Source organism: Aquila chrysaetos, chromosome 9, assembly GCF_900496995.4.
Source record: "Aquila chrysaetos chrysaetos chromosome 9, bAquChr1.4, whole genome shotgun sequence".
NCBI lineage: Eukaryota > Metazoa > Chordata > Aves > Accipitriformes > Accipitridae > Aquila > Aquila chrysaetos.
Genome location: NC_044012.1, coordinates 22,554,107 through 22,580,475, shown reverse-complemented (window position 1 = coordinate 22,580,475; position 26,369 = coordinate 22,554,107). Strand labels below are relative to the sequence as shown.

Sequence of the window (26,369 nt, the reverse complement as noted above, 5' to 3'; positions counted from 1 at the left end):
TCCTGGTTTAAAACCTCCAGAGAGCTGATGCTTCTCATCATGGGAGAAGCCAACAACTGCTCTTCTTGGCACATGCCCACTTCCTCTTCTGCAGCCCAGAAATCAAGATACAATGCAAACACGATTCATATAAAGAAAATAACTTTTATTAGACAAATCAATCAAACCCTGAAAAAACAGTGTCAGGTAAACATTACTAAAGGTTTTTCCAGCAATGCAGAAACCTTCGAAACGGAGAAATTCAGCAAGTTTCATGTTCCTCTTGTTGCATTAGTAAATACTCTCCCTCGTGACACGAGCTATTGCTGTCCTGACAGCCCCAAAATCTTGCATTAACTCAGCAATTATTTCAAAACAGTAACTTCTAAAATCTTCCCTGTGCAACTGTTTCCCACGCCATTTTGTATAAAGGTGTCAACCTGTGTTCTCTTTGCTGTCTAAAAAAAGAACAAGGTTTAAAGAACATCCAGCTTATTAAAAATAAACAAGTGTTTTATGTACAGTACAGGAATTCCCAAACTTGAAGGAACATGGTCGGTACGTTGAGGGTAACTCGGGTAGGTATGAGACTACAGCACAAGCCCTGTCAAGGGCCCAGCAGCTCCCCTGCCCCAGCAGCTACGAGGAAAAAACTGCAGTTAAAATAAGTTACTGCTCCATCTTCTTCTCAGGCTGGATGTGACACCACTGCTCACACACCTGGGGGAGCCCAATTTACAACACTTCATAAACCAGGAGTAAACAGAAGGCTTGGCAGCAACTAACTATGGTTTCCAAAAAATGCTACTTCTCCTTTCCTCCAAGAACAGGGAGAGGTTGTCACAGCCATGCCCTGAGCTTTGATGTTACTCAGGAATAGGCCACCTTAGAACACAGGGCACATTTGTCCTCCAGTGACGTTGTGCTCCTTCAGACACCACGCATTTAAGGGTCAGCGTTATAGTCAACCCATTAACACTCCAAACGTGTTGGTCTCGCATGCCGCCGCCACCCAAAGCTCCTCAAACAAGCCACGACAGTGGGACTGAAGTACCCCTGAGGCAAAGCAAGCAGCCAGCCCCTGTCACCCCAAAGCCTGGGTCACAGCCTGGCCACTGGGACAAGGCATGCTGGAGTTTGAACACTGCCACTGGAACCTGACCCAGCAGGGAGACAGAGGGAGACTTGCTGCTGGGACAGCAGCTATGCCGGGTAACTGGCTTAAATTAAAGGCAGGAACTTTGGAGACTTGTACCTCCTGACCTCTGGCAGACAGCTCACTCTTCTTCATGCCCTGCCAGGTCTCTGCTGGCTGCTCTGTGGACGACTCCCTGCTCTGCCTCAGCCTTCCCACTGGTGTCTGGGAAGTCTCCACCTGGGGATCTTCCCCTTCTCCTGGGGAACGCACTCGGGATTTACAGGGTTTAGCTGGCAGTTGGTTAGTGCAGAAATTGCATGGGGAGAGGGGAAGAGCTGACAGGTGGTTAAGACAGAGATAAGCTCAGCAGTGAGGCACTGGTAGAATCATCTGAAGAAACGATTCACTGTAACAATGAAATTGCTTTTATTAAAACAGAAGTGTTAAGCCAAGAAAATAAATTATTGCTATGATAGACATATTTAGAACATAAGGAAGGACGTTAAATCTTAAGCTCCAGGTCAATATAACCCTGAAACAGAAAGTTACACTACTTCTCTTAAATACCTCAGTTTCTCTTCATGCCCTTCCAAAAACTTTATAAAATGTGCAGCTTACAGAACAAATAGTAACAGAGTCACTCGTAACAAAAATCTGTACAGCTCATAGCTTTAAAAATAATACTTTTTTTCCCAAACTGTTATGTTACTTATTACTCATAAATATAGGGCTAACAAATTTTGAATGCCCAAGGTCCGATCCAACACCAAATCTATTACGTGTAGTTGACAGAAACCTTCTTGGGACTTCACCCCAGCCAGAGGTCAGGTTTTGGGCTGTTTGAAAGAGGCTGATTATGTGTAAAAAAAAAAAAAATCTCTCTCTCTCTCTCTCTATCTTCGCGAGTGAAGACTGTCTCCTTCTGCTGGTCAGAGGCCTGGGGTCTTCAGGGAGTTTGAAATGGCAATCAAACCTGGAACACAGCACCGTGCAATGGGTTAGACTGGCTGCACTCCTGTGACATGGCAGGTCGTTCTGTCCTGGCCAGCAGCGATTTTGCAAAAGGCTTGAAAACCACTGTTTGTCAGAGCTGCATTTTGGTGGGGAAAGAACGCTTTACTGGAAGAGCCTCGCAGGAGAAGCGCAGCTCTTCCCCCATGCGGAGGGCTGCCTCTGCACCTCAGGACTCACCCAAAGGCTACGTGCTGCTGTCCCAGCAGCAGCGGGCCAGCAAACCCCACTGCTTCTGAGCCCACTTCAATAAGTCTTGTCTCTGACTGTCCCCCCCTGCCAGAAGGGGCTCTGGATCTTAAATTTTAACCTTGGCTGGTGCTGTTCAGCTGGTTATGAACTCCTGTACCTGCAGATCACAAGCCGTGGGCTCACGTGCTTGTTAACACCCCCACAGTGCCAAACCCATGAGCCATCTACCACCCTGGGCCTTGACTCTTCAAGCCCTAGTCCTGCCTCTCTCACATTCCTACCCCTTTGCTCCCTGGGGAAAGGGAGGCTCAGGCCTAAGGCCAGAGAGGAAAAAGCTGAGCCAGAAGCAGGCCAGTTTGGGTGGGCCGTGACATGACTTCCCAAGGGCTGCCACCCACACAGGAAGCCCCAGTTGGCTGCAAGTCTTGCCAGGGCTCACCCCTCCTCAGTTCAACACCAGTTTCCTTGCAGACAAGGCATCCTCCAGCTCCCTTGGGACATCCTGACCATCACCTAGCAGGTTCCTCTGCCTGGTGATGTGCAGTTTCCTTTGGAGGTTCAAAGGAAACTGTGGGATAAATTCAGCAGGGGGGAGAATACTGTGGATTCCCCAAGGCAGTTCAAAGGGACTAACAAAGAGCAGGATTTCGGCAAACAGCCACAAGAAACAGATTAGTGGTTAGACAGCTGGGCAGCATTCAGAGGAAAGAAGCTCATCTGAACACCGATGACTAGGTGGTGCTCGAGCCTCTGCTACCTGAAAGTGACTTGGCTTGTTTTGCTTCTGCTTCTTCAAACCAGGGAGGCGTCAGACTGGCTGTGGAAGGCAATGGCTCTATGGGAGCTGGCTCTGTGGGAGCTGGTCTCCTCTAAGTAGATGAATCAGAGCCCCAGAGACCGGTCAGAAAATCACGTGGAAAACTTCTCATCGAGAAGCAGAGGCTGAGGCCCTTCTGACTCAGAGCTACTGACAAACCTGACGAGCACTCAGAGCTGCTGGAAAATCCCCTTCAGGGGCTACTTACAGCAACTCCACTTCCTTAGGCGGTATACGTGTGCAGAGGGGCTCACACTATTGTCGAGGGACTTATGGTGACCTGGCCTGCTTTCTGCGGAGGAGAGAAGCCAGCATTAGTACAGGGTTAGAGGACAACAGCATCAGGACACAATCTAGTGGGAAGGGAAGCAGCCGAGAACTCTCAGGAACGTTAAGAGGAGACACACTGGCATCTCAGAGCGACAGGCGCCCAAACCTCCCAGAAAAGGAGCTTAGCAGCATCTGCAGCAGAGCTCCATCTGTCCCAGGAGGTTACTTATGTACCCTGGCCCATGACAGCATTATAGCTCCTGTGTGTGCAGCATCCCCTCCTGGTGCATCCTCCAGCACTGCAGGTCCTTTCCAGAGCATCTCCTCGGGGGTCTTGGCCACCACAGGGGAGGCTCTCACAGCAGAGGGGCTTTCGCCTGCTCCAGAGGAGGCGAATCTCTGCAAGAGGAAAGGTCACTTCCCCACAGTGACCCCTAGCCCAAAAGCAGCATCTTCAGTCCCCCCATGAGAGGCAGCGGCTTGAACCGGGGAGGCAGCTGCAGGAACAGGCAAAGCGAAGAGAGTATTTTGGCCACTTGCACTTACAGCAGAAATGTACTGGCTGTTTGTGAACCTGGGTTTCTCCTCCATCGCAGAGCTGTGTTGTGAGCCTAGGGGCGTGTAGGGGGGTGAGCCCACGTCTTCACAGAAGCTTTCTTGTGGGATGCTGGAGACACAGCCACTGTCGGAGCCACTGGAGCCACTGCCTGACATGCAGTGCGATGACTCCGAGCTCTCTGTTGCTGGGGGAAGAGAGGAAGGTCACTCTGATGATGATGAATTTGGCCTACATACACTTGACAATGTATCTGTCTGCAGGGGCACTGGCCACACAAGCCCACAGATAAGCCACACTCCTGTCTGGGCCTCTTTAAAGCCATAGGCAACAAAATAACCTGAGGAAGTGTAGCAAATGATGCTGGAGATCAGTATAGAGTGGCCAGGGAAGTTCACACAGGGGAAGCCAAGGGGTCACCGGACCAGGCTGGCAAGAGCAAGGGACAGAGCGCCTCGTACCAGAGGGACAGAGACATGAGCACTGGCCTCCAAGGCCGCAGCAGCCCCAGCATACAGCACCAAGCCTGCCACAGGCACAGCTGCAGATCAGTGGGTGCTTTACTAATCCCTGTATCTGAGCTAACTCCCTCCACGAAAGCTGGGACAGAGCTGGCATGGAAGGGCAGGGCCCTTTTTGCCCCGGTCTGGGTATGAGACAGGGACTGCCACGACCCCAGTGAGCCTGGCCTGACCACACAGCGCAGAGCAAGGTGTGGGGATGAGCCCGCACATCCCAGGGTGCATTACAGAACAGTGGGGCTCGTACGTACTCAGTGATGGCTGGCTGCTTGTCTCGTGCTCCAGCTCGTCTTCCTCGATGCAGGTGCCAATGTCAAAGGGGCGGCTGGGGGCCAGGACGCCTGGCAGCAGAGCCTGGTCCAGGTACATGTGGAGGTTGAGGGGCCCCAGCAGGGAAGAGGAGGAAGGGCTGTATGCAGCAGGGGTGCTGCCAGTGGAGAGCTGCGCTTGTGTCCTCTTGTACGGGTTGGAATGGTCAAACAGAGACACCGCGATTGATGCTCTGGTCCTGGCGCCTGCCAGAAAACGTACCAAAGAAGCCCTGAGCACCAGTCCTGCCTAGCTCACGTGGAGCAAGGGGGCAGGCATGGCTGGCACTTACCTCTTCCTTTCATGATGTAATCGATAGCACGGTCATTGATAGCTGCCTCGCTAGGTTTGATATCGAGGAATGGCTTGTTGCCCACACCCATGGAGACCATCTCCTGCATACGGATTTCTGGAGAGGAAGAGACCCACAGCCACGTTTGTGAGGTTGACCCAACCCTCCCCACAGGCACTGTGCAGCCCCAGGCCAGAGCACTTCTGGGCCAGGCTGCTCCTGAACTACTGAGATTAGATCTGTTCTCCCCTCGCTCCCCAGTCCTGAGGAGTCTCCACAGACAAGCAATCATGCCCTGCTCTGGCCAAGTAGCTCAGTGCCATGCCACCTACGAGAGTCCTGCCAAGCGGGAAGCCTGGGGCGGAGAGGAGGGACTCAGCCAGACAGCTGCCACTCCAGCAGTGGCCTAGACAGTGGGGAGAACAGGGAGCCATTCAGGAGCACAGCCCACACTCACAGGGCAGGGAACCCTGTGCTAGTATCTTCCTTGGGGATGAGGGACAGGAAAGGGACATGCCCAGCCAAGCCCAGCACATGCTCCTGAGGCTGCATGCTGGCACACAGCTGCTCGCCACACAGAGCTGCCTGGTAACAGGCTCCAAACCTACTCAGGACAGCATGAGCTGAACAGGCCTCCCGCACCTTTTGCGGCACAGACGCCCCGGGAAGGAATCACACCTTTATTGCGGGCTGCCTGCTGCCACAGGATCTTGGCAATGTCACTGGTCCAGGCCTGCTTAGTCTCAGCTGAGCTGGCCTGGAGGATGTAGGTGTCACTGGACTTCCGCCTTCGGAACCAGATCTCAAAGCGCAGGCCACTGTCTCCAGAGTTCTCCGTCAGACCAATGTCTGCAGTCTGCCAGAAAAAGGAAGAGCAAAGCATCAACTAGGGCTCCACCAGGAGCAGAAAGGTTAAACCCTGCCTGCACCCTGTGCCAGGACTGCCTCCAGCTCAGCAGACCCAACAGGAAGGAGCCTGAGGGCCTGGACAGGAGCAGGTACTATCTGGACAGACACAGTCCAAGCAATTCCCAGTGCTTCATCCACAGTCAGCACCACCTCCCTGCCGCACACACGCTGCCATTCCCTCACACTCCGTCCCCATGTCTCACAGCATGGAGGGGGCCCAGGCATTAATGTGTGAAGTATTTCCTTCTGGCTTCACTGCATAGCTTGGAGAAGGCTTAGCAGTGGTGGGAGGAGCCCTTCTGCTGAAGGTGCTCCTGCTCCCCATTTCAGAGCCATGTGTCCATGGGGAAACCAGCCACGGACACCTCCTGCACAGGAGGGAGCTGCAGGGCTGCCCGTACCTTGAAGGAGCGCTTGTAGATATACACATCAAAGCCACCCTCGATCCTCTTGGGCTTGCTGAACAGGATCAGGTCCTCAAAGAGGAAGACGTGTCGCTGGCACTTCCTACGGCCCAGCCAGATGGTGAACTCATCCTGCCGCACCAGCTGCCCCTGCTCCTTCAGGTTCACCTGGACACAGGGAACATCCTGGTAAGACCCCAGCAGAATCAGGTCTAGACTTAGAGAGCAGGGTCCCATATGGCTGTAGCCCAGGTCGTGAAGAAGTGGCAGCTACCTGTCATCTTAGGAGGGCTCTTGAAGAGGTGGGGCTGCGTGGCTCTTCTAGAGGCCACATCAGGCTGAAACAACTGGCCCAGAACTCAGGGAAGAGCTGCACCTTTCTCCTAGGCATAATCCACAGATGACCCTCTCCTGTCACCCTGTGCAGATCTGTGACAAACCTCTGTGGTGGCAACTGGAGGCAGCAGCCAGAGCTTTCTCTTGGGGGAAAGAAGAGAGCTGAAGAGGAAAGGAGTCCTATCAGACTGCCGGGAGCTCATCTGGGTCAGAAGACCAGTCCCTCAGTTCTTCCTGCTCCAGATCCATCTTCCTCCACCCTGAGCCCTGTGGTTTCTCCTCCTCCAGTGCTGCACTTTGCATGCCTCTCCTTCCAGTCCCACCTAGCTGATTATGGCCTACCCCTGGCATCAGCATCAGTTTGAATTCCTTCTTGCAAACTGCCTGACCCTCTTATCACCAGCTCAAAAGAGACTGAAGGGCCTGAGGCAGCCTGCAGGACACCATCTGCAAGTGCTGCCAGGCTCCCTCACGTCACCTCAGTAAGCACCTGGGTGCGTGTTTATGACATGCAGCTCACCCAGCTCAAGTAACAGCATCCAGGCTGTCTGTCCTAGAGAATCAAGGAGACCCTGCTCTGTGCCTCAGTAGTCCCGCTATGCTGTACTGGCAGACGGCACCCTGATCACTCTGGGAATTTGAGGGGAGGCTCACCATACGATCCAAAGACCCCAAGTCTAGAGAAGGGGAAGAAGTGTGGCTCAGCCCCCCCGGGCTGGGGAGGACACTGGAACGTACATCACAGTCACGGATGGCATCCATGGCCAGCAGGTCATTTCCGTGCCGGAGCTGAAACTTCACCATCTCCTCAGCTGCACGGAGGTAGCCCAGCTCCTGCTCTTGTGCCTCACTGCACTCCTTGATCAGGTCCTTCAGGAGCAGGGCGTATTTGCTCATCCGCTGGATAGGTTTCAGCAGGTAGGAGGCCAGGTCCATCTTATCTCCAAGCTGCACCTGTTTGAACTGAGAAATGCAGCAGAGAGTGAAGGCAGCAGCTTCCCATGGAGAGCCCTGTGCCCCCAGGCAGGCACTGACACCCATAGCTTTCCTGACTAGGGTACTCTGTTCGCCCTGCAGGGAAACGCAAGGCCATAGGACCAATGCTGCTGTGTGCTGGGCTCCTTTCCAAAGTACTCACCACATCTCTGCCCCTGTCCCCCAACATACACTTGTGCAGAGAGCTGTGCCAGGAAAGCAGAGGTAGTGCTGAACATTCCCCTCAAGCAGGAAAGGTGGGCTTGTTTAAACAGATCAGTGACCCAAACACCAGGAGTAATCATGATGCAGACAGTGGAATTTACCTTGAAGAAGGTATTCCCATGGCTGGCCAGCAGCGAGTCAGACTTTGGCTTGTTCTTGCTATACAATGCGTACATCCCAAACTGGTCTTTCTGCAAAAAAGAGGTCCCCGCATGAGACCAATGCACATCCAGGACACAGTGACAGCCATGCCCCCGGGTTGGTTACTCAAGTACTTCTGCCTCTCTCAGGCTGCACCAGAGCCTCCTATGAACCAGGAATGACTTTGCTTCAAGTTCATTAAGAGCCAGGGAATGTTCTTGTCTTCCTACTCCTACAGTAGCAAAGACTTTTCAATCCACTGTCCTGTTAGCCCTTGCGCCTTTTGTACCCCAACAGATACCATTCACCTGGTAGCAGCAAACACGCATAGGGCAGCTGAGCTTAAGACTGGTGCCCTGTGCTTCTCCCTAGCAGCCCTCTTCAACAAGCAGGTCTGTACCTCTCCATTCCCTGAAGTCATTCCACACTGACACTACAGACAGAAGACAGGGTAAGGGATACCCCTGCAGAAGCAGGTGGTCTTTAAGGAACAGACATTTTGCTTCCCTGGCAGTGTCTCTTAGTAGCAAAGAGCAACAGGAAAGGCAAAAAGCATCCGCTGCTGCCTGGGCCCAGCCTCGCAGAGCCATCCCACTCCAGCCTAGCATTTGAGCTGGCAGGGGACAAATCAACCCAGCACAGGGTAGTCCTTCCCCTCCCAAAAAGGGCCACAGCCCACTAACACGCAGGTGAGCAGCTAAACGTATAGGCACTGCTGGGCATAGGAGCCAAGCATGTGTCCGGAGGAGCCCAACCCCAGGGGGAAGGTGCTGATGCCTTACATGTCGGAGGAAGCAGTGGCTGACCCGCAGCGGGTGGTTGCAGCAGCTCTCAAGCTCTCGCAGGAAGTACTGGCTGTGGAAGTCATAGAGTTTCTCCAGGTTCCCAAAAATGACACTGCGTTTCCCACGCAGGTCCTGGGGGAGGTCGAGGCGCTCCATCTCAGGGAAGTAGCTATCGATGATGTAGCAAAGCGACCTCACGTATTCCCGTTCCGTGGTTACCATCTCATCAATGATGTGCCGCAGCTTGCTGCAATAGGAAACACTCAGCCTTGAAGGGAACCACGATGCAGAAGGGCTACAGCAGTCAGAGTGCCTGCAAAGCACTGGACTATCCCTAGAGAACCTCTCCCCGAGACCCAACACGGGAATGAGATGATCCTTTAGCACCATCCAAGCTCAGATTCACAACTGCCTGTGATAGCTCTGGCCCTGAACACTGAAAAGCTCGTGGCTGATCCAAGGAACTCTGCTGGCTTTTCTGTTCAGGAAGGGCGAGACCCAGGTTGGCTGTGGTCCTGACCCAACCCCAGCAGGACACACACACCTGGGCCCACCCAGCCCCTGCTCCGGACACAACAGGCTGCTCCGCAAACAGCTGCATTCCTGACACAACAGGGACAGCAGAAGTCACGATAACTTCTGTGAGGAGTCAGCCTGATGACTGGATGCTGTGGGAGGCAATGGTGACCCTGGGAGAACATAAGCAGGTGCTGTTGGGCTTGTCCCAGTAAAAATAAGAGTGGGAAACAAACCTCATATCACTTCATCAGCAAACAGCAGCTCCTAGCATGGGTTGCTCTGCACGTCTCAAAGGATTGCTCTTAGATACTCGACATTTCCACTGCGAGGCAGTGCAGCACCAAACATAACTACTCTAAATGTGTGCCTGCATTCCCTGCCTCTCAGCTTTCCCCCAAGCCAACTCCTGGCTGTTCAGTGGACTGAACAGTACGATTGTACGATTGCCTTAGCACCCATGGACGGGAGGGCTGCTGCATTGCTCCATTGAGAAGCAAAGCAGTTAGGCTCCTGTCTGCTGGTGTTCATCCCCTGCCATAAACTTTCCTGACATATGCTGCGCTGGGCTATCAGAGACCCCTTCCAGAGGATTTCACTGTTACCAGCCATCCCATTCAGAGCAGAAGCAGTGGAGGAGCTTTGTGGTCCCCCTGCATCCAGCACTCGTTTCTCACCTCTACCACCATTTAAAAAATTTTTCTTTTTTTAAATCTTTTCCAATGAGAGCAGCTTAAAGACCTGCCTGGTGATCCCCTTTGAAGAACAGCTCACATCCCCGGGCTCTCCATGTCCTAGCCACGTTGCAGTACTACAACAAAGTTGAGATTCTTAAGGACAGAGAAGGAAAAGAAGAGAACAAAAGCCAGCTGTTGGCCACACAAACAGAGATCTCAGCCCCAAAGGGCAAACACAAACACCCTCTTACCTATGAAGCAGCTGTCACAGAGTACTGGAAATGCCTCCCTACCTGTCTGGGTACAGCGCTCCCCAAAAGTGTGCAGCATGATGCACTATGCTTCTGCTTTCCCACTGCAGACCCCCCCACTGTAACCACTGGTTTACCAGGTCCCTGAATACTATGTTTCTGCAAACCCTCATCCTCCAATGCCAGCAATGTTCAGACTCCATCCTCTCCTGCCTGGGAACTGCTCTTTGCCCTCTTACGGAAGAACCATGCTGTGGGGGAAGAGCAACAGATCCCATTTCCCTGCCTCCCCCCAGACGGAGGTGCCAGGCTATGTGGAGACATCCCTGTGGGCCCACTCAGTGCCACATGTGTGTGCAGGGAAGCTGGAGCTACATCTCCATCTGCCCTGTACCCACTGCCAAAGTTAACTGTCACTGCAGAGCTCTTCACATCTTTGCTCGCTGCCTTTTCACCAACCTGAGGACCAGAGCGCCGAGTGTCACTGCCACTTACCTGCCCCAGCTCTTGGCTTCCAACACGGAGAGGCAGCCCCTCTGTCCCTCCAGCAGGCAGTCTGCAGCCCAGCTGTGAGCAGCTTGCTGCCGCAGCGCGAAAGTCCTGTCCACCAGCTCAGTGCTGCTCACCTCCAGCCCCTTAATAAAGACGCCAGTATTGCCGTATCTGGCCGGCTCGCTCAGCGTCCTCTGGCAGCCTGACCACAGGCTCTCACCACACGGAAGGTCAAAGCTTTGGGCCTTCCTGAGCATCCTCCTGGGGGGCAGCTTCCCAGAGGCTGGAGTGGATGTGCAGGATGGCTTCACCTCCAGGGTTTCCAATATGCTCTCCAGGTTTGACTTTTCTTCAGGCAGCTTTGGAGACTTGGAGGCCCCGCTGGCAAAAGAAACTCTGCTCAAGTGAGGACCAGGGCTGAGAGCGGTTTGGCAGGCAAATTCTTCCCCAGCACTGACATCGCCAGGGCAGCTCAGGGAGGGCGAGGGAGCTTTCTCCTTAGTCCAACCCAGAGAGCAGTTGGGCCTGTTGTAGCAGTGGGACACGCTGCAAGTCCTGTCCCAGTGGGACCCGGAGGTGGCCCCCTCAGAGTGCCTCCGGTGGGACAGACTGCCAGCCTCACTGCCAGCCCGGGGCTGCTCCCCTGCAGCTGGTTTGTGGTCTGACAGCAGAGACTTCCTTGTTCTCAAGGCTGCTTCGAGTTTCTTTTCAAAAACCAGCTTGGTCTCCTGGCATTTGGACCATGCAAATTTCCACTGCTTGAGTCCCTTGTCACTCTTCAGCTCGCAGGCCAGCTCCTTCATCTCCTGGAACCGGGCATCGCTGATGTCTGGGTGCTGCCCCTTGTAACTCTCCAGGCACTTGATCACACCTGCACAGTGTTCGGCAGAGCTGCAGTCCTCCATGCTGATGCAGGCAAGGTGTCGCATCCCTTCCAAGGCCCACTCGTATGCCTGCAGAGAGCAAGAACAAAAGGCAACAGCCACTCAGAGGGACTCAGGGAAGAATAACCCGAATTCGGTGCCTGAAGACAAGAGAAAGGATCAGTGTGTGGCCACCACAGTTCCTCGAGTGTGAGAGGAGGGGGGCACTGCTATTGTCAATAGGGCTTAACAATTGAGCTAAACAAACAGCTCCTTATGCAGAAGGCTTCAGCTGTGCTGGCTGCTCTGCCACAGCTCCACCTCCCCGCCAGGTCCCTGTGACGCTGGGCACACTCGCTGCTGGGCACGTTCGTCCTCTGGGCAGGAGGGCCCAGGGGAAGCTGCTGCCAAGATTGCAGGAATTCACACCTTAGTGTGGCCCTGCTCTGTATAAAACATGGAACTCACCCTCCACCCAGCCATTCCCACGCAGTACGAGGTCAAGGGGGCATCAGTAAGCTGCAGGGAATAGGATTGCTGCTCCCCATGCCATTTCTCCAGAGCTGATGGCACACAGAGGCCTGGAACTCGATCAGAGCTGGACTCTGTGGATCACGCTGAGTGCTCTGACCCATCCTTGCAGCAAGTAGGAATCTGAGGACATGCAAGCCCAGTTGCAGCTTCTGCATTTTCTGTGCCTGCTGGCACCCGTGTGGCGTACTGTGCCCTGCCTACCTGTCTGGCCCTGCCTGCTACTGCACTACATGCTTGTGCTGGTTAGTCAAATACCAAGCTCAGCAGTTTATTTCTAATACTCCAGAAATGCTGGAAGCAGTTTCACGGGGCTTAACTCTAGCAGTGGTGCATACGCTGGCTTTGCTAAAACAGCTCTGCTGTATCAGTCGAACACGAGGAGTGGGACAAAATGTGGTCCGATGTGACAGACGCAAGGTAACAGTGCCTTACCACCATGGCAGGAAAGGGGCTAATGAAGCACCATGCACTAAGATCTGTCTGTCACCAATAAAAATGAGAGGAAAGGCAAACATCTGAATTAGTCAGGCTCATAAGCCACTACTTTCTCTATAAAGCAGGGATGATGACAAGGTTTAACTATAGAGTGGATAAGATGTGACCAGCTGCCACAGGCCTGGCCAGGGAACTTTACTGCTCACCAGTGAAAACACAGAGCTATTTGTTAAAATCGGATGCACAAGGCAGAGAAAACACCCAGGGCAAGCCTGCCTGGCACCTTCCATCAACTGTCCAAGGCCAGTGGATCTGCAGAAAAAAACCACAGGCTGCCCTTGAAGTGAGCCAGACCATCTCTACCACTTGACCTGTCAGGCCCTGCGTACCTGCTATGCTTCTGCAGAGAAGCAACATTCATACATAGCGCCAGGAACAATGTGACCACCCTTAGACCATCTTCCACCTGCTGAACAGCCTTACTGTGACAGACTGCACTCAGAGAGCTTAAAGCACTTATTTTTATGCAGAATAGAGCCTTCAACACCAAGAAAATCCACCCAAGCTTTTTGCAGACGTGGAGCAGACACTGCATCCCCATCAGGGACCCAGTGGTCAAACAGATCAGGTGCCAGGCTCACTCTCTGTTGGTGACAGAGGTAGGCAGGGCAGGAGGTGCTTCATTCACATGGTGCCCAGCTCCTGGATGGGGACAGCTATGAGTGCCAAGCGCTGCTGTTTGTACGAGAGCTGAATGCCAGCACATGATGGGTAGCCTGCAGACTGAGCAGAGTCACTCCACGGACAGATTCCACAGGAGCTCCCACAGCCGTCCACATTGCTCTTTTGAGCTGCAGCTGCACAGCGTGCATGCAGCCAGCCCCATTACTCATGCAGAGCAAGAAGCTGCTTCAGAAACACCAGCAGCTGCTCGGTGAAAGTGCTTCTCAAACAGCCCCATGCAACCATAGCACAGGACAATCAAAAGAGCAGCAGTGCCCTCTCCTCCCATTACCCTGCTTAGCACAGCAACAGCCTCCTGACCTGCCTCTCTCTTGATCCAGGCTTTATGCTCTAGACTTGCCCACTGCTGGGGGCCAGGAGGGGCATGCAGAGGCAGAGGATGTGCCAGACCCTGGTGAGAATCTGCATTTATCTGTGATGTGGAGGGTCTTTTATTCCCTGGAGGCAGACGCATATCAAGGCGAGGTGAAACGCTGAGTGCAGCTGAGCCCACCAGATCCGCAGGGCAGTGACAGGTGGCCTATTTTGCTGTGGTTTTTTGAGCTGCTCCCTCCAGCTGTACGTGAACCAACACCAACCCCTTTGAGCTCTGCCTGGAGCAAGGGCTGGCCATCAGTGTGGGCTAAGGGTACATCTCACTTCTGGCTGTGAAGGTCAATGGGTGATCCTGACCAAAGACTGCATGCTGGCTCCCTTTCGCTCACTGACGGGAAAAGCTGAGCTCAAAAGGGACATGGGGCTCTGAAAGAGGATGCCAAGAGCAATATGCAGGAGAGGCACAGCCAGCAGGCCAGCCTAGCCTTTACAGCTGCCAGTCGGGAAGGTAGCTGCCCTGTGAAGGCCTTCGAGGCTGGGGACCTCATTTCCATGCACAGATGGGAGAGAGAGAGAGAGAGAAAAGAGGCTTCTTTTATTTCTAGAAAATTCCACGGATCTGCATGGGGCTACAGCAAGGAGGAATCAGGGCTGCAAACCACACAGGTAGGCAGCCCCACCACCCCTCATCTTCATCTGGTATCTGTCTCTTCTTGGTGAAGACTCCAAGGGCTGTGCAGAAATTACTTTAAATCTCGATGGCATTTCTTCCATCCCCAGTGCCTGCCGCAGGCCAGTGAATAGCTCAGCTTTGTTCCCTGCACAATGGGAGCAGCACTCCACACCCTGCAGCTTGCTCAGTAACATGCTAAGTGGCCACCAAGGCTTTCTCCAGTCACATCACCCGCTTCAACTGCCCCTTTTAGCACATGAAATGGCAGCCCTCTCCAGGGACCAAGTGTGCCCTGGCATCCAGGAGGGAACACCCTCATGCAGACAGGGGTATTGCCATCATCTGTGTCCTGGTAAGGTTACAAACCACACTCAGCCAAGCCAGGATACTGCACTCCAGCTGTGGGGCTTTTGGGGAGCAGGTAGACCTACAGCTTCTCTGCAAAGCTGCAAGAGCTGCTCCTATATAAGAGGAGGCACCTGTGTGCAGGGAAGCTGAATCTTCCCAACCATGTCTGGAACCAGGCAGGAAGAAGCCTGTACCTCAGCTTTTGATCTTTACAGACAAGTCGTTACTGAAACTCTCAATTACGGGATTAAAGACAAACGTGCTTCCTGCATACACAGGGCTCACCTATCCAGCATCGGCGTGAGGAGTCAGTGACAGGTTGGTCCTGCCAGGCTGCCCAGGGGAGGCAGGGGCTCTTGGGGACCTGCTGTGCCATTAGGGAGACCGAGGGACTTCACTGGAGCACAGTGCAACCCTCAAGCCCACCACCCTGTGTTTGTCCCTGCTCATTTCACCATGGGCAAGGCTTGCAGCGCATCGAGGACAGAAGCTCCTGGAGTCTGTTGTCTTTGGCACCACTGAAGTGCCATCTGCAAATACAGGCCAAGAGAAGCTGCTCGGCCCTGGGTCAGGGCACTTTGCCAGCACTGCATAGAAAGCCTTCGAGTGGTCCTGGATCCTCACCTGAGCCACCACTCAGATATTACACCTCCCCAACCCAAACCTATCACAAATCCACCAGATTACTCTCATACTCAAGGTCCACTGACCTCTAAGACACCTTCTGGGTAGCCAAGACAGGAGACAGACACTGCATCTGCAGACAGATGCCAGAAGGGGCAATTTCAAAGGGGCCTGCCTTTGTCCAAACCTTCTCTTTCATCCCTTCCTGTGGGGAGACGATGATTGTAACTGTATTTTCCTTGTCACATAGGAAACTGGGTATCTGAATAGGCAGAGGCAGGTGGAGTAGGCAGATCACAAACCCTCCAATTTTCTGCAGAAGAAAAATGCACCCAGGTGGGTGACTAACTCTGCTGCAAGAATGTTTCCTTCTGAATCTGAAGAGACTGTACAGGGGAGCTGCAATAGGGGTGATGAAAAGCCAAGACTGATCCTGATGGGAGCAACAACACAGGCAGGGATGCAATACAGCTGTGGGTATGATGATTGAAGCTGATAACTGAAGCACAGCAACAAGACAGACCAAGTCTCCCATCCTTCTGCGGCAATGTCCCAGGACTGCAAGCCCCCCACCCCCTTGCTTTCTAAAACGCAGAGAGAGGGAAGCAGCACAACAGCTGGGAACATTGCCAAGGACAGCAAAAAAGAAACCAACATCATCAAACAAGCCCTAATCCAGCTTGCATGCAGCTCCTGTATGCAAGCTGTGCTTCACTCTGCTGTTCGTTAGTGAGACACAACGAATCACACGTCTTTGGGGCAAGAAACAACTGCACAACTCCCCTTTTAACAACACCTCCTCTCACCACCACTATGCTCACTCTAAGTGCCCTTAACTTCAGCTGTGAGTTAGAAGAGCAAGATGAGGTTGGCTTGCAGCAAATGAGACAGAACTGGTGCAGCCAGAAAAGGTCAAAGCTTCACAGGTACTGTTGTGAACTGAGCCAAGCTATTCCCAACAGCTATACATGATGCCACGTAGGCACTGACTCCTGCAGCTGCCCTGCTCTGCTAGCAGCGCAAGGTCTTGGCACTGAACCCTGCAGAGCTGAGACACTGGTCGCAGCACTTGCAGCACAAGAGTAAAGAGTGACAGGGCGCTTACCAGAACACAAGTCCAAAGTAAATGCTGCTCTCTTGCACAAAAATGCCTGCTCCCAGGTGTGCTCCTCTCATTACAGATTCTCATTTGGACTTATTCCCTCTAAAGTCCAACATGACTTTAGGCTGCTTTGAGAACTGACTCCTGCTCACAACACTGATGCGTCACTTGTCACAGGCTGCTGCACGCACAGCATTACCAGGGACCTGTGGCTGGAGACTGCTTTGTATGCTGACAGTTCAGAAAGACCACAATTAAAAAGCCATTTTACACCAAAATATATTGAAAGCAAAATTATCCAGGCTAAAACCTTACTGTCACAAGAGCTGTCAGAGGGCAAATAGTGACAAGCCTGTTTCTCTGCTAACTCAAGAGACCAAGTAGCTATAGCAGAAAGCGGTCAGCTCACCACTCACTTAGATCTGCTTTGGGCTTTCCTCAGGCTCCCACCCACCAATACTAATAACACCCATGAAGGAAGGAGCATGGAAAGGGCAAGACTTCAGGACCTGCAGATGTACCCCTGGCAAGTCGATTAATCTGTTAAAAAGAGACCTCATCCTACCTTCCCATCCATACAGAGGGGGTCCATATCCTGGCTGCGCCCAGCTCTGTGCTGTACATTACCCTCCCCTATGGCCGGACTGAGGCACTCTAGCTATTCACAAGCAAATGCTGCTAGCCTAAATACCAGATTGAGGAGCCCTGGTAACCAGAGACAAGGCAAAGGGGGAAGGGGCCGCACTTCACACAAGAACTACTGAAGTGTGCGGAGAACACCCTGACTGGATGGAGGCCAGATCCCCTTTCTTTCACAGTGCAAAAAACAGGGAGAGAAAACATCCCAGCTGACCCCAATTCAAGCAAAATTCAAACCAAGCTGCCACCAGACACACGAGAGCTTTGGAGAAAACAGTGATCCCTCCTAGACATTGCAATGCTTTTTCCACATCTCTGAAAGCCAAAGCCCCTGCTCACTTCTAGCAAGATTTGCGACTCTACGAGCAGGCAGCCACACTTGGCCATACAAGAAACCATGTCATTTCAGAACACAAGCATTTCAGCAAAGCCACCAAGTTAGAAGTAATCTCCTCTCTATGCAGAGGTTTGCTGTTACTCTCTTCCCCACCCTGTAGCATTCGACTTTTCCAAACTGCATTTGAAACCCTGCTGGGATTCATTAGCAGCAGAAACCAAACTAATCAAAACTGTGTCCTACAGGGGATGTAACTGGTAAAAGCTCAGCTTTAAACATGGAGGAAAGGACTCACCCTCTTCAAATAAAAAGCTAAACCATTTCTGAGTTGCTGTGCAGCTCATAGTACCTCCCCTCCTCTCTCCAAGGGAGGAGAGACCACTGAAATCACCAGTTTGCCTAAAACTAGCTGCTAAGGAAAACAAACTTTAAATCCTTTATTTGCATTTCTGCCTGTTACCAAGCGCCAGATGCTGTACAAACACTGTGGGAGGGCAAGGATGAGAGGCAAGTGCAGACTACAAACTCCTTGGATTTAAGCGTAAGAAAGGAGAACAAGTAGATACCCACAGCTGGGCAGGAAAGAAGAACAAGGGGTCAAGGAAGCAACACTCGTCAGGGTTGGTTCTTGGCATGCCACAGCCCAAGCACCATCAAAGGGTGCTCGTTAGAGCAACTTGCTTGGAAATCCTTTTGCAGCAGCACTCTGGGTGAACACGAACAGAGCTCAAAAATCCCTTCGTTTCACCTCTGGGCAGCCAAGCCTGACAAGTCCAGAAGAGTGTAATTACAAGAGAACATAATTGGATAAAATAGGATTGCACATGATTTCAGCTCTCTTGACGACAGCACGAGGACCCAAAGGGCAAACATGGCTTGTTGTGCTGGTGCTGGCGTGCAGGACGCGTGCTTGCCCTTCTTTAACTACCGCTGCAACTGCCAGGCAACACCTAGGGTAGCTCCATTAGGAACAGGCTGACTCAACTGATGAATCACAACAAGCTACAATAACCCCTGCTTCAGTACAATTCAGAGCTCCCACAGAGCAGCCTGTGCCAGTTTCATTATATACCTATATACAGACACACACCTATGTATATATAACACACATATGTATATATTTATATGTGTGTGTATGTATAAAATGACTCCCTAGGAAGGTGGGCAGCAAGTGTCTGAGATTTGCCCTCCCCACAGCTTCCACTGCTCTGCAGCTGCAGAAAACCTCCCAACAGCTGACAACATGCAGTTTTCCCTCGGTTTTTCCTTTTTGCTCCACAGTCCCTCAGGACTTTGCATCCTTGTGTAGATTCTGCACTGATGTTTCTACCCCCTGCCCCCGCCAAGGGGACTTTCTCAACACTTAAAAGCTCCCAAGTCCAGAGGACCGGGGGCTGAGTTTGCTCCCAGTAAAATCAGAAACTTTAATGTTTGCCTTTGCTGCAAACCAGCCTCTTCACGTCTGAGGCACTGCCCATTTTTTCAGCAGCTTTCTGCACTTACAGCAAAGCTTTTCTGTCAATGAAATTCTGCTCACAACCCCTTCCTACCAGAATAAGAGCAGATGCTGTTTCAGTGCCTCAGTGAGTATTATCCTCCCTCCTTTCTGGTGCTTCACCAGTTAAAAACCCAAACTGCATGCTGCAGTCTGTTTTGGCCACCGTCCTTCTCTCTGGCTGCCCCTAACAACTGGAATCTGGTGGCTCATCCTTCCTTTGGATACAGCCTACACCAGTCACTACAGAGTCACGAAACCATCTGAAGATTGACTTGAAAGAAGTTACACATGTTGAGTGTAACTCACTGATGGCTGAGAAAGCAGAAGGCGTGAAGGAGTGAGCGTGTGTATTAGCGGATGTATGACCACTGCATAGAGGAGGAGGAAAAGGGCAACATGTTTTCAGGCTTCTTTTAGTGAAGGGGAGAACTCCCCTCTTTCGAGAGGGCCAAGAGCCTCAAGTTGCCAGCCAGATTCAAGATCAAGCCACAGCAAGATGTGTGAGTCACCAAAGCTGGCAACTTGCACAACAGCAACAAATCACTTTTTTGCATGCTTCACTTTTACATCTGTCCCGACAGCCACATCCTTATGCTGTACGAACACCCCACTGTAATAGTACACCGCAGGCCAGTGAGGACAGACTGGACTGTGGCAGGTGTCTCCTGTCTGCTCTGCACTGCCTCCCTTCTAATGAGGTCCTCCATGCCCAGCTGGGGATTGCAAAACCTCCAGTACGCCTTTAGGCCTGGATGGGGGAGTGTGGATGCCTTCTCTGTAGTCTTCAGTTCACATCCTTTCCGCTGTGACAAGCTGAGCCAAACTCCACTTAATTATTCAATGATATGCTGGGATCTCTGCACTGCACTGTAGGTGCTTGTGCCTTGGGAGATGTGAAGCTGAAACTGAACCCAGACACCCAGCACATCTGTTGGGTCTCCCTTCTTCAGGGTAGCTGACAAAGGTAGAAATAGCTCCCCGGTTTAAGAGCACGCCAAGATGTACTCGGAGGATGCAAGCCCCCATGGAGCAGCGAAAGGAGCCTGGTCAGAAACAGTGGGTGCTTGGGAGAACCCTGTCCATATGTCCAGGGCTTTGATATGCAGATGGGAGCTATTGTGAGCCTCAGCCCCATCTGTACACTGAGGGGAGCTTCATGTCCAGATTGCTTGAACAGATCTATTTAACTCCCATGACTAAAGGGAATTCCAGCCTCCACGAGGATCTGAGCATCCAGATGGATGCCAGCACACAAACATTCGGAAAACCTGTCACCCTGTGCAGCTCCTATCCCAAGATTAGAATGAAAAAAAGCACCTGAACCCAAAATTTTGCACATGTGCACAAGGCTGCAGTCAGCTGAGGAAAGATCTCTGCTAGCATCAGATCTTACACCTCAAGTGCAATGTGCTCCCCTTGCAGAGCAGCTGTGATGCGAGCTGGGAAATCCCTAAACCTCCTGGGAGGAAATGCTTCTTCCCTGCCATGCCTGACTGGCTACCAGTGTCGTGATCCTCCAGGAGATTTGATCTCAGCCAACTCGGAGAAGGGAAGCCCCAGACTTTCAGACAACTGTCAGTTTATGCTCATGGGCCACCAAGGATACCAAGGAAAATTTACAGAGAGGTGCTCTGGTGATCAAGGATGAAGGCAGAAGGTGCTTTCAGCATACCAAGCATTGCCCCCCTGCATACACAGCAGTAGCAGAACACATTGGCACTCCTGGGATCAGGGAAGGCAGTTGAGGTGTGAGCAGCCTACATCCAAAAAGATGCTACACACTGGCTGGCTCCCCCAGCCTCTTCTTCCTGCTGTGCCCTCCAGCAACGGGGAGGATTTGGCCAGCACAGTAGGAAGGAGAAGGACCCCAGACAGTCAGATCAAGGCTTTACCCCCCTGCACATGCCACAAACACATCACACAGACCTCATACTGCACTAAAGCAGAGCCTGCGGTGCTGGGGACAGGTGCTCAAAAGCATCTCAACCAAAGAACCCCTCACCTTCAACTGCATATTGTGCTTGGATTTAGCACATGAAAAACCCTACTTAATTCACTGCTGCCCTGTAACACGGAGGGACAAACTTAAGCACCAGTCTCACACCCATGTTGTGCAACCAGAAAGGAGCACAGAGTGCTGCTGGTGCTAACTACCATTTAGCATTCACCTACTGTCACAGAGCTTGCAGGAGCTAGGGGCACTGCTGTGATGCCAATTTGACAATAAAGTAATTGATGAAACACAGGAGAAAATAGCCTGGGCACCAGTAGATCCAGCAGTGAATTACTGGATAATTCATAAAACAGAACAGTTTCCAAATCACTAATTTTGCAAGACAGAAAAATACAGGGGAGCTGTAGCAGATCAGATTTAAATGTCCGGGACTTCTTGTTTGTGCAAGAGGGCTATCTCAAACTCCAATGCAAAGCAGAAGCTTTGACACATGAACACCCTTTGATGGGAAAGTAAACATTAGAGGCTTATTAACCTTGTAAGAAGACTTCTCCAGGAAAAACCTGGCGGGAAGGAGAAGGGAGAGATTTCACACATTAACCTTGCATGAACTCTGCCAGAGGATCAATTTTCCAACCTCAAGGCTCATTCCCCCAACTGCTTCAGGCTGTGCATGAAAAAGGACACCCATGAAATGGGAGAGCAAATCAGACTAGATGTCTGTCTAGGGGCATGACTTTACAAGCGTAACTGAGGAAGGAGAGAGAAGAGGCAGAGAGGAGACAGCTGCTGTCAGACAATGCTGAAGCCAGACAACAGTGGCTTCCCCTAAAACAGTTTTTCAGCATCAGGAAGGCACAGTATATATTCCTCTCTACTGTGCTACTCAGATCTTCTTTCATCATCTTGAGAACCTGCACCAGTAATCAGATGAAAGCTGTTATTTGAGAATATTGTACAGCCCACCCCCAGAAAAGTAAAGCCAATCTCTGTACAGAGGTAGAGAGAGAATAGTGCATGTGAAACCTCTCCCAAAGACTTTATTATAAGCCACAGCAAACACTTCAGTTGCTCGGAGGTGCTGGGGGGCAAAGCCATGTTCTGGCTTACACAGGACTGCTAGCAAGTGACAAGCATTGTGGCACGGTGACCTGCGTCTCTGTTCATAGTAAGAGTGCTACAGTAAGGACACATCAAATGCCTCTTTTTTGACCTTGGTGCTAAGTTCTATTCTCCACTTCTCCAAGCATATTCCCAGAGCAGGGAATCATAATGCCCTTTCATAATGCCAATCATAAATTAACTCTCAAACTGTGCCAAACAGCCAGTGATAGAAAAATCACACTTTTAGGTTGCAGCCACCAGGATCCTTTCCAACTTCCCACAGACCAGCATTCACAACTCTTCTTTCCTCATCAAAGGCTAAGCAAAAAGAAATATCAATAGTTTATTGCCTGAAGGGGACTTGATTTTTTTTTTTTCCTCCTCAAAACCATCATCTGCAACATTATAGCCAGTACATCATCAGAAACGAAGCACAGCAGAAAACGAGGTATCAACAGGTCGCTGTTCTGAGTCTTTTGGGGAGAAGTGATAGGTAATGATATCTACAGAAGTCAGCTAATTTATCATGCTCTGGATTTCTGCTGTCACATCTAAGATCAGATCCATCTCTCAAAGCTGGGAACACTGTGCCAGCAGGTCTCAGTCACCCAGAAGACAGAAGCCCAGCAAACCCTGAAGCAGTCAAGGAGAGAAGTCCCCTTTCAAGCTGCCCACAACCTTTAACAGAAGTCCGGGCACAGTCCTGCCCTGTGCATACACCCAGCTAGCCTGGAGGAGCGCAATCCCAGCAACAACTCCTAGGTGCAGTTAAATTATGCCCACTGAAATAATCATGCAATAACCTCTAATAAAAAGAAAGAGGGACAGGCACGGCTGTATTACAGACAGCACAACCCTGGCATTCGGAGGGACCATGCAAAGATGCACACAGCTCACAGGGCTCTGACTGAGCACACAAAAGATGCACACAAAGCACTCTGATTCATGCTGGATGCATACAGACACACACAAGCAAGCGAGTGAAAAGCCTTCTCTTACATTGTTTCCAAACAATCTCAATACAACTCACACGTCAGCTGGGGCGCCGGACACTTGGTACTTACAAGAGGGTTTGCTGTGTCTGTCTGCTGCCCGAGTCAGGAAGGGGTGTGTGCGACTCAGAAGGAAGGTGCATGGAGATGCGCAGATAGGCTCTCCTGCCAGCCGGGCCTGGATGGATGGGAAGAAGGGCCCCAGCCCCTCTTTGGGCCCCAGAGGCAGCAACACTTGTTCACGGGATGGAGCGCAAAAAGGCTGGCATTCCTACAGCAGCAAGGACAATGGGGAGGGATGAGGAGGCGCTGCCATAATCAAATGCAGGCCAGCTGGCCCTCCCCCAGGAAGGGCAGGCACCTCCTTCACTTGCCAAAGGCTTTGTTTTCTAAGCCACGAAGAACAAAGTGGCTGAGGAGGAGAGGGAGAGGAGGAGGGGAGTGGAGGAGAACCCGCAGTGAGGGCAGATCCACACGTGAGCGCAGGTAACCCACTCGGGGAGAGATGTCAGAGATGGAGAGGGGTTGGGCAACACTCTGCCTGCTCCAAACGGAGCTCAGAAGCAACACCTCCTTGCACACAGCAGAAAGAAGCCAGGGATGACTGGAGATCACTACCGAGGAACCAGAATCAGCACAGAATGACAGCCAGGGGTCCTTTGAGAGAAGGGATCCAAGGGTGGCAAGCCAGAGAATACCACTGAAGGAACAGCTCATGGAGCAGAGCCCCAAGAAATCCCAACAAGGGAAACGCTACTATTTCTTCACCATCCTCACCCCAAAAATCCTGAGCACTGGGCCTCCAAATGGCTTCCCTCGGAAAGCAAATGCAAGGCAAGGCCCCAAGCTGCAAGAGGCTCCCAGGCCATGGCAGAGCAATGCCCATACTTTCCCTGAGCACCAAAAGAGGCAGCATCTTACACAACATCCTGACAAGCAGGAAAAAGCCCCTGGAGCTGCCTCAGGCCCTCCTGTAATGATACAGGCAGTTCAGGTGTGAGGCTCTGGGCACCACACCACCGCACAGCTGCAGGGTATGCAGGTGCTGAGCCGGTGTGATGGGACTCTGCCCTTTCCGGTTGGGTCAGTGCTTTCTTCCAACCGAGTGACTTTTGCCAGCAACTGCACCTTCACTACCAACCTTCTGCAGGACTGGTGTATTGGCTTTGTGTGGCAAGGTTTTGGTAGCGGGGGGGGGGGGTTACAGGGGTGGCTTCTGTAAGAAGCTGCTGGAAGCTTTCTCTGTGTCTGACAGAGCCAATACCAGCCGGCTCTGAGATGGACCCGCCGCCAGCCAGGCCGAGCCAATCAGCGATAATGGTAACGCCTCTGTGATAACATTTTTAAGAAGGAAAAAAAGCTGGGACAGACGGAAACAGCAGCTGGAGAGAGGAGTGAGAACATGTAAGAGAAACAACCCTGCAGACACCAAGGTCAGTGAAGAAGGAGGGGGAGGAGATGCTCCAGGTGCTGGAGCAGACATTCCCCTGCAGCCTGTGGTGAAGACCATGGTGAGGCAAGCTGTCCCCCTGCAGCCCATGGAGGTCCATGGTGGAGCAGATATCCACCTGCAGCCCGTGGAGGACCCCACGCCGGAGCAGGTGGCTTCCCGAAGGAGGCTGTGACCCCGTGGGAACCCCACACTGGAGCAGAATCCTGGCAGGACCTGCGGATCTGTGGAGAGAGGAGCCCACGGAGCAGGTTTTCTGGCAGGACTTGTGACCCCGTGGGGGACCCACACTGGAGCAGTGTGCTCCTGAAGGACTGCACGCCGTGGAAAGGACCCATGTTGGAGCAGTTCGTGAAGAACTGCAGCCTGTGGGAAGGACCCACATTGGAGAAGTTCATGGAGGACTGTCTCCCGTGGGAGGGACCCCACGCTGGAGCAGGGGAAGAGTGTGATGAGTCCTCCCCCTGAGGAGGATGAAGCGACAGAAAATAACGGGTGATGAACTGACCATAAACCCCATCCCCGTCCCCCTGTGCCGCTGGGGGGGGGCTTGGTAGAGAATCCAGGAGTGAAGTTGTGCCCGGGAAGAAGGGAGGGGTGGAGGGAAGGTGTTCTGAAATTTGGTTTTATTTCTCATTACACTACTCTGGTTGATTTGTAATAAATTGAGTTAATTTTCCCCAAGCTGAGTCTGTTTTGCCCGTGACGGTAAGTGGTGAGTGATCTCTCCTGTCCTTATCTCAACCCACAAGCTCTTTGTTATATTTCCTCTCCCCCGTCCAGTTGAGGAGGGGGAGTGATAGAACGGCTTTGGTGGGTACCTGGCGTCCAGCCAGGGTCAACCCATCACAACTGGTTGTCATCCCAGGGCTGGTTGTCATCCCAGGGCTGGCAGAGACCGTGCTGTGTGCTCTGACTCATCAGACATGCCACTGTGAGTTAGGTAGCTGTGGTCCTGACAGGGCACACAGCTCTCACATGGACCATTTCAAGCCTGCAGTCCAGGCAGCTGGGCACTTTGCTTACAGTAAAGTCAAGCGTATGCAGAGAGCTGGGATATAGGAGTGACCTGGGAAATAATTTCACCCAAAGCAAGCTTGAGAAAGGAAAAAATGTGAAGGCTCACAAGGTAAGCAAGGAGAGGGAGACTTGCTCTAGCTCCTCCTGGTAATGATGGTGTGCCTATGGCAGTGTTACTGTGAAGCCAGGATAGGCAGTGGAAGAGAAGGGTACTGGGGTCTGCCCTTGCAGGCACCCCAGAACAAAGCAGACATCAGTGCTTTCAGTACAACATACACACCCTTGCTTGCTCAGCTTCCCAGTTCTTCCCCAAAGCACTGTGTGGTGTCAGATCCCAACAGAGTCTTGGAACTGAGTAAACAAGGGACAGTGGCCAGACCAGGCTTGAAGCCACAGGAAGATGTCAGGTCCCCGAATATGCCCGTGCCGAGTTTGTGGTATTGAAAAACAATCCTCTGCCTGCAGTCAGAGATGGGGAAGGCAGCTTCCCTCACTGCTCCTCCTGCCTCAGCCCAACCATCATCCAGCCCTTGTCAGGCACCAAGAGCTCATGCCACAAAGGAAGTGGGGACAAATGGAAACATCCAGCTTGGCACTGGCCATGGCTTTGGGGAGGGAACCCCGCCAGCCCATGTGCAAGCTCCATGTGGTCTGGCCCAGCTCAGCCTGCCTCATCGCAGGGAGCTCTGACAGGCCATCAGGAACTGCCAAGCAGTGAAAAACACAGTACAGCGTCTTGACGGACTATATGGGGTTGTGCAGTCCTGTCCCATGGCCTGTCCACCAGCTACAGGCAGCACCCTGTGAAACACTTGCCCACCACATGCATAAGGGCCAGCAGAATGGAGCCTCCCGTTCCTAGCAGGCAGCAAGATACGCAAGGGATGAATACCATGATCCCCATGATGGACGCTCCACTCCCTTGGCACATGCTGAGATGT

At 52.2% G+C, this 26,369-nt stretch overlaps 1 protein-coding gene across 5 annotated transcripts in view; it reads right to left on the bottom strand.

Moving 5' to 3' along the window:
* Nucleotides 1-124: 124 nt before the first annotated feature.
* Nucleotides 125-26,369, bottom strand: part of PLEKHG4 (pleckstrin homology and RhoGEF domain containing G4) — a 100,043-nt gene continuing 73,798 nt past the window's right edge. For 2 of the 5 annotated variants that reach the window (XM_041126013.1, XM_030024961.1), the window contains exons 14-22: nt 10,800-11,749; nt 8,858-9,107; nt 8,036-8,125; nt 7,473-7,697; nt 6,396-6,566; nt 5,728-5,941; nt 5,086-5,202; nt 4,736-4,999; nt 125-4,150 (exon numbers count right to left, since the gene is read on the bottom strand). In XM_041126013.1, coding sequence (XP_040981947.1) covers nt 3,822-4,150; nt 4,736-4,999; nt 5,086-5,202; nt 5,728-5,941; nt 6,396-6,566; nt 7,473-7,697; nt 8,036-8,125; nt 8,858-9,107; nt 10,800-11,749 — 2,610 coding nt within the window. In that variant the 3' untranslated portion in view covers nt 125-3,821. The remainder of the gene's footprint in view (nt 4,151-4,735; nt 5,000-5,085; nt 5,203-5,727; nt 5,942-6,395; nt 6,567-7,472; nt 7,698-8,035; nt 8,126-8,857; nt 9,108-10,799; nt 11,750-26,369) is intronic. The other 3 variants (XM_041126015.1, XM_041126016.1, XM_041126014.1) reach the window with 3 other exon arrangements.